The 8,326-nt window shown below is 38.8% G+C and overlaps 1 protein-coding gene across 2 annotated transcripts in view; it reads left to right on the top strand.

Annotated features, from left to right (window-relative positions):
• The first annotated feature begins 416 nt into the window (after positions 1-416).
• LOC4335504 (aspartic proteinase 36) overlaps positions 417-8,326 on the top strand; it is a 30,141-nt gene continuing 22,231 nt past the window's right edge. The window contains exons 1-7 of one of the 2 annotated variants that reach the window (XM_015779754.3): positions 417-819; positions 912-1,041; positions 1,198-1,430; positions 4,112-4,336; positions 5,164-5,329; positions 5,412-5,482; positions 6,193-6,283. In XM_015779754.3, coding sequence (XP_015635240.1) covers positions 578-819; positions 912-1,041; positions 1,198-1,430; positions 4,112-4,336; positions 5,164-5,329; positions 5,412-5,482; positions 6,193-6,283 — 1,158 coding nt within the window. In that variant the 5' untranslated portion in view covers positions 417-577. The remainder of the gene's footprint in view (positions 820-911; positions 1,042-1,197; positions 1,431-4,111; positions 4,337-5,163; positions 5,330-5,411; positions 5,483-6,192; positions 6,284-8,326) is intronic. The other variant, XM_015779755.3, reaches the window with a different exon arrangement.

Below are 8,326 nucleotides of genomic sequence, written 5' to 3'. Positions count from 1 at the left end.
ACCAACAACAATGCAGCAACATGGCCATGGAAATAAAAAAAAATGAATCGATCTTTAGTCCCGGTTGGTGTTACCAACCGGGACTAAAGATGGCTCAACCGGCCACGTGGTTGAGCGATCTTTAGTCCCGGACTAAAGATCGATCTTTACTTCCGGTTTTTTCACCTCGGACTAAAGATAGCGATATTTAGTTCCGGATTGGTGATCCCAGTTGGAAAACCGGGACTACATGGGTTACAAACCGGGACTAAAGACGGTTTCTTCACCAGTGTAGTGGCCAGATTTATATCCATTATCTGAAAAAAACACACGTGCATTTTTCTCAACCGCAAAAACCCATGTAGTTTCCAGTTTCCTCGTACTCTCTCCCGGCAATAATTGGTGACTGCTTCCACTTTTAGCTATTTCCTGTTCACGGTTCCCCACATCTTTTGCTAGCATGCCCCTACCCATTCATATTGAAGCTCATAGAATAGCCCATTGCCAGAGATGAGGACCAGATGAGGAACCAACAATTACCATTTAAAACTCCATAAAATACAAAAAGGGAAGGGATAGTACGCACTTTGCTGAAGAGATGGCAGCTCCTTTGTTGTTATCAACAATCATTTTGGCTCTAGTGGTGGTAGCATCCTCTACTCATGGTACCATGGCCAATGGGGTATTCCAGGTGCGCCGCAAATTCCATATCGTGGACGGTGTGTACAAGGGGAGCGACATAGGTGCATTACAAACCCATGATGAGAACCGCCATCGTCGCCGTAACCTTATGGCTGCAGAGCTCCCACTTGGTGGCTTCAACATCCCATACGGCACTGGGTATGCTTCAATCATCTCTGCATTTGGTCATGTCTGTGTTTGCTTGGTTGGTTGGTTTGGTTATTAGGGTTAAAAAATGGATCTTGGCATAGGCTATACTACACGGATATAGGGATCGGGACACCCGCCGTGAAGTACTATGTGCAGTTGGACACCGGTAGTAAGGCATTTTGGGTTAATGGCATCTCCTGCAAGCAATGCCCTCACGAGAGCGACATATTGGTAGGTTTCCTTGTAGTGTTTCTTTAGTTTCAGTCCCTTAATTTGCTTGCAAAATTCTTTTGCAATTTAGGGTTTTTATTCATTATAGAAGTTGAAATTCTGGATTGTAATATGTTTTTGTTTTTGTCGTGGGTACGTGTATTTGCTTGTGTGCAGAGAAAGCTGACATTTTATGACCCTAGGAGCTCAGTAAGTTCAAAAGAGGTGAAATGTGACGATACAATATGCACTTCGCGACCACCATGCAACATGACCTTACGTTGTCCGTACATCACGGGGTACGCTGATGGTGGCTTAACAATGGGCATCCTTTTCACTGATCTTCTGCACTATCATCAACTGTATGGGAATGGGCAGACTCAGCCAACCAGCACCAGTGTCACATTTGGGTGAGTTATTAAAGAAAGAGCACTGCTACACGTACTATGTTTTTCTTACTAAATTTTTACTAACAATCATCTCAACTGTTTGATTTTGCTAAATGGAAGTTATAAAAAATCTAGATACACTCATAGCATGACATATCAATGTATTACAATTCGTATGTGAAATTTATTGATTTACAACTGAAGTGATCTATTGTAAAATGCCATTGATAAGCAATAGTTCAACAATATGTTTTCCATACGTGCAATACTCTTTCTTTTTTACCATCACATCATGGTTAACCTCAAATTCTGTCTCTAGTTTTTACAAAATGACCAAAATATCATTGAGAACACACATATACCCTTGACAGACTTCTTTTATTTTTTACAGTGACCAAAACACCTTTGATAACTCTGTTAAACCCTCGACAGACTTTCGCGAGTGCCTGTTGCAGTTTATGGTGAAATGAACTTTCCATTAGAGGACAACAAAGGCCCCTTAATGGTTAGTTCACAGCAATGGAGAAAAGGTAGAAAAATAACATGTATGATGGCATAACATATAACTCATATTTATAAAATCGAAACACAATAACCAAATCTACCAGAGAGTTGTGAATGGTACGAACACCAAAAACCAAAATGGAATAAAAATAATCCTCTAACCTTACAGAGTCCACGATGAAGTCTGGTGTGCACCGGTCTGACCGCTCTGATGCTGTCGGTCTGACCGGTGTAGAGTCGCCGGTCCAATAGCCTTGCTTCTCCCTTTGCCTGACACTGCTGGTCCAACCATCTAGAAGTCACCTGTGTGACCACTGTGCCGCCGCCGGTCAGACCTCAAGGATGCTACCAGTCTAACTACCGAAACAAAGTAAAATACAAATCAAAGAACTCTTTAGAAGTAAATCAACTTTATTGTTTCTAATTGTGCTCACAAAGTGTAACAATAACACTCATTTCTCAACTTTTGACTATACTCAAAATTTAGGCTAAACCCTTTTTTTTTTCAAAACTGTTATCTCACAGAATGGTACCAAGAGGCTCAACCCCTCTTTTATTTATACCTTGAAGTGGCTGCACAAAGCCACGAATTCAACTTGGATAAGTAGTTCTAATCTCATAGAAAACCTACCCGAACAAGTATACAACTTATCGCTTTACAAATCAAACTCCAATCTTTTCAAATTTGGATTCCTTCCAAATTTGAGTCATATTTGTTGATGGCATTTCATAGAGTCGAGTGGCTGCATGTTGATGGCATTTTATAGAGTCGAGCACTTGCATGCTGATGGCACTTACAATGTTCCTTTTCATACCAAAGGCATTCCATTGCACAAGTACACAGTAGGCAATCACTGCCGGTCTAACGGTTGCTATAGGCTAGCAGTGATTAACTATATATAATGCCGGTTCATGCTGGCTTGGATATTTTTTTCCCTACCAACCCATGTGTATGGGCTATGATAGACCTAGCATCTCTGTCGGTTCAGCAACTGGTAGTGATAGGTGAGGCCACCACTGCTGGATGACCTCATCTAGTTCAAAAACTGATAGTGATGCATTAGTTATGAATCGATGGTGATCGGAGTTTCCGTACTGGTATTGTTTTATTAAATCTGAAGCATTATTTTACTGCATCACATGGCAACAATTAAACCATACATATATTTTTTGTTCACTATTGTCTATAAGGTGGGTATGCTGTATTGATTGTCTTTTATTGTAGATATTCTTTTTGAGAAGCCATGCTATATAAGTTTGCCCACTTAGGACCTGCTTGAAATTGATTATTGACTGTATTTTTTTCATGGATTATCTGCTTTGATTATATGGATAGACAAAATATTTTCAGAAATATATTCAACAGATAGCTTAGAACAAGTGGTCCAATAAGTATACATGCAATAGAAGAATGTTCAATTTTAGAGGCGTTGAGCAAATCCATGGCTATAATCCAGCGAAGTAGCAGAAGAGACATGGCATAAGTTAATGCTCCTGTGGGGGGCTACCATTGGATGTTGCATCACACAACACACTAGTTCTTTTTCATATGAATGGTATTTTATTGCACTAGCACACATGAGCTAATCACTACCACCCATCACTACTGGTTGCCATGCATAGTGCCAACAATTATTGACTATTAATGCCATTTCATGCCAGCCGGGTTGGGCATTTACCAAATCTATGTGAATTCACTATGATAGCCTGAGCATCGCTGTCGGTTCGGCCACCGGTAGTGATAGCCGAGATCACTAGTGTCGGCTGGCCTCTGCTGGTTTAGAAATTAGCGTAGATGCCGGTGATGGGTTTTGTGTAAGTATTTTTATTTGCTTTTCATGTAAATCTCTGATGAACTCATCACATGACAATAACCGGTTATGGCGGTTATAGGTATATTTTGATATTTTCTATGCCTTGTTCTCCATAAGGTGGGCAGGCTGTATTAATTGTGTTTTATTATAGCTGTGCTATCTAAGAAGGTGTGCTATATATGTTGGCCCACTAAGGCCATGTTTGAAACAAATTATTACTAGTTTATTTTTGTGGATTACCTACTTGAGAAACAATCTTAACAAATGGCTTGGAAAGTAATCTAACCTATGCAGTAGAAGAATATTTTTTAGCAAACATATTTTTAGGGACGTGGAGAAAATCCGTGACAATAATTCGATGAAATGGCTCCCCTGTGCTTCTAGGTGTGGTTTACAACAATCTGGAAGTTTAAACAATTCAGCAGTAGCGATTGATGGAATTATTGGTTTTGGCAATTCTAATCAGACTGCGCTATCACAATTGGCTGCAGCAGGGAAGACAAAGAAAATATTTTCTCATTGCCTTGATTCCACAAATGGAGGTGGAATTTTCGCTATAGGAGAAGTGGTGGAGCCAAAAGTAAAAACAACACCTATAGTAAAGAATAAGTGAGTTAACCATGCACTTTATTATGTTTCTTTTATGGTCACAATTTAATTTGGCTCTACTTTAAATACATATATTTTTACCCTGGTTATAGCATCTTCCGGTATACTTGTTTAAGAAGCATTTATCAACCCCCCTAAAATAAGATGCATTTATCCACTTAAACATGAACTGTGTCAAGTGGTACATCTCTGGTACAAACGTTGTGAAAAAAATGTATGTGTTGTTGTTCTTGAGTGTTCTTATTAGGCACAATGTTTCAAAGTTTTGAATGCACATAGCTATGTGAAAATTTATGTTGGCTGTCTTCAACATGGACTGAAGGGTGCTCTTAGGCTGGAATCGCTTGAACCTTAAACTATAATTTTTAAAAAAGCTATTTATATACTTTAGTACATGATCTTGGCTCTCCACCAGTCCCTGTTGGATGTTAGGTTTATGACAAGTAGGGATATATGCATATAATATCAATTTGTATTGTAGTGCACGTATGCCTTCTTACATGTTGTAACCTTTTGAGAATACATGTCTTTCTGCGTGTAATCCAGACTCGTGGTTCCAACACAAAGACCATAACCAACCTTGTTTGGTTCTATTCTCGTTTCCACCAAACTAATGCTATTGTATCCATTTTGAATCTGTATAATAATCACTGGACCCAAAGCATGGATTTACAAATTTGAGGGAATATGCATAGTTTTTTATAGAAATACTTATCATGTTTATCTGCATCTTCTGAAAATTAAAAGCAACAAGGCATTTGGAACTTTTGAGCCCACTCACACACCACGCACACTAACTCACATCAATTCACGATTCTATCACATAGTGAGGTATATCACCTTGTGAACCTCAAGTCGATCAATGTTGCTGGCACAACACTTCAGCTTCCTGCCAATATTTTTGGAACGACCAAAACAAAGGGTACATTCATTGATAGCGGTTCAACCTTGGTGTACCTTCCAGAGATTATATATTCAGAACTAATACTTGCGGTATGGCAAAAGTACTGCTATTCTTTTCTAGTGGTAGAATTGTTTGCAATTACGTTTACATATAACTCTCAACCAATTGCAGGTATTTGCCAAGCATCCGGATATAACCATGGGTGCTATGTATAATTTTCAATGTTTTCATTTTCTTGGAAGGTATACTCTATAACACAAAATCTAGCTATAGTGCAGAGACATTACATTCACCAATGGACTAAATACCAGAAGATTCATAGGATTCATATTGAGTTCTAATTCAATCTTTTCAATGCCTCTGAATTCCGCTTTATCCATCAAATAACCCCAATTTGTTGGTACTCCGCTAACATTACCCTTGTTTTAATACCCAAGTACCCTATACATTTGTTGATTGTGAGGAAAACCAGTAATTCTCTAACAATTCCCATTGGGTCATAACCTAATAAAGAACGCTGCCTACTCAAACCGAAGCTTTGTTATGGACAATTTTAAGTCTTGAATAATACTCTAAATGGGTGAAGTTGCCCAAATTACCAAAACCTTAGAGTAAAAATAAAAATAAAAGAAACTTTTGCTTTTCTATATGAGTTTCAGACAAAATATAAGGTACGATGGAGAAGCAGTAGTGGAAATTGTTTTCATTATACTATTTACTCGGTAAAAGACACATAAACTGCTATTTCATCTGCTACAGCAGCAAAACCTATGTCAAAAGTGCAGTAAGGGTTTATTTAGAGGATTTCCTATTTCTTTTCGGATTACTTAGACTGCTCCATAGTTCTGAGGGATGGGGTATATTATATGCAACTTAGTCTTCAGATGGTAGAATATAATTATTCCATTTTACTTTGTGATTATTCTAACTATGTTGTTGTTTTCTTGTGCAGTGTTGATGATAAATTTCCAAAGATAACTTTCCATTTTGAGAATGATCTTACCCTGGACGTGTATCCATATGATTACCTTCTTGAATATGAGGTAACATGACATTTCACCCCCATGCTCTACCAAAGTTGGTATAAAAATTTGTTCACAAATTGGTATTGCCTTGTCTTATTACTTCTGACAACTTAACACTTCAAACTTGTCACGGCCAGAAAATACCTTTTCCGAATGCTAGTGTATTAATCCCCGTCGTAGGAAAATCCGGGGACACCACAACAGACTTGATACAAAAGACACATCTTTATTAATTATCACGATGATATTTATATTATTACATAGGCACATTAGGCCTATCAACAAAAGAAAAACAACAGCGGACTAGAGGACCTATGACTCCATCTTCACAAGCGCTCAACAGTGCTATAAGCTAGGACTCCACTTAAGACTTCTTCAAAGCTTCTCCGATTAGAGGATAAAAGATTAAGAATGAGTACAACCACCATACTTAGCAAGCCACACCAAGAAATGCACACATAATGCAAATGGGTACAAGCAATAATGATACATGTTGACTTTTGCTTAAAACCCATTTTTAAATAGTTTAGTTTTAAAACACATTTCAAAGCATGATCCTAATCTAGTCAATTTTTTTAGTCAAGCTGCACACTTGCACGTACTTGCGTTAACCCAGGCCATCAAATTGCAGTTCCAATCATTCCAGTTTAACTAAATAAAATCTCTAACTTGGGAACATTGCTAGGCTTGCCCATAACCGAGGGCTTGGCTATTCGAATAGATGATATTCTGATCATCCATGTCCTTTTGTTTCTGACCATATTAAGCTATGAGTTAAGCCTTGCCCACTAGACATGTGGTTGTAAGGAATATGCATTGTAACATAGGCCCGGGGACCAATCCTTATATATGATGGCCAAGGTGCGACTAACAGAACCAAGCACATTGAGCCCAACCTAAAACAAGTTTGAGAATTATGAAAAGAAGTCCAACATGTCCAGGCTAACAAGCCTCTAATCCACCATTAATCAAGATTATATGGTTATTCCCAAAGTCCAGATCATTAGAAAATAACTATATGTTTATGTTAGGGCATTGTTAAGCATAATCCTAAAATCTCTAGTAAACACCGCACATAGAGTTCTCACTAGATAGTTTTGGTTTTCTAGGGTTGTCAAAGGTAATTACTCAATATTCAATAAATAAGGCCATAACAAAGAATATAGGAAAGGCTAAGTAAAACAGTTATAACGCGATAAATTTAGTAAAGCGAATGCAAAAATTTAAATTAAAATACTTTCCGTAAATTGGGATTCAATAAGGAGAGCGTGACTTCCCTTGCTCAACGGAACAAACTTCCGAGACTTCAGCAACGAACATGAACTGCACGACTGGAATCTCCAAAATGACAACAACTATAGGTGACCCAAAACAAAGCCACAACTCTAAGAGAGAAATGATAACAAGACATAAAAACAACATACATGGGTAATTTAAGTTATAACAAAAGTTCAACTGGTCAATTTGGAGCTCATTTGGCCAAGAGAAGACAATCCAAAATTTAACTGTAGTTTAAATGAAGATTTCTGAATTGTTTAATTATTATTGTTCCCATAAATTATGTGTAACACAACATCGCTCGAGGAGAGAAAGGATCGAGCGACTAACAGCCAGGACCAACGGGTCAGACGGCTAGTTCACCGTGGATCAGGTTCACCGAGACGATGCACGGGAATAGAGCACCTACATGTAAGCCTCAAAGAAAAGACTGAAGAGTGGATCCCACATGATGCCAAACAAGCAGTCACGTGCGTCTAAACGCAGCTACACTTTACGTCAAAAAAATGCAGCTACACGCGGATGGAGACGACAACTGGTGACTGCGGCACATGACTGGTAGTCACCTAAGGCAAGGAAAATAGGAGGGAAAGAGCGGAAACCGGATTCTCACCACAAACATGGCGACATCCAAAATAGCGAGGAGGGAATTGTTGGTGAGGAAGACAATGGCGAGCTTGAGCAGTGACGACGGCAACTGGTCAACGACGAGGGGACAATGGAGGGATTGGTGCTGCAGACTTGAGGGAGGCGGTGGTGAGTGGTGACGTCGGGAAGCACTTG

This window comes from Oryza sativa, chromosome 4, assembly GCF_034140825.1.
Source record: "Oryza sativa Japonica Group chromosome 4, ASM3414082v1".
NCBI lineage: Eukaryota > Viridiplantae > Streptophyta > Magnoliopsida > Poales > Poaceae > Oryza > Oryza sativa.
This window is presented reverse-complemented; position numbering and strand designations above follow the sequence as displayed.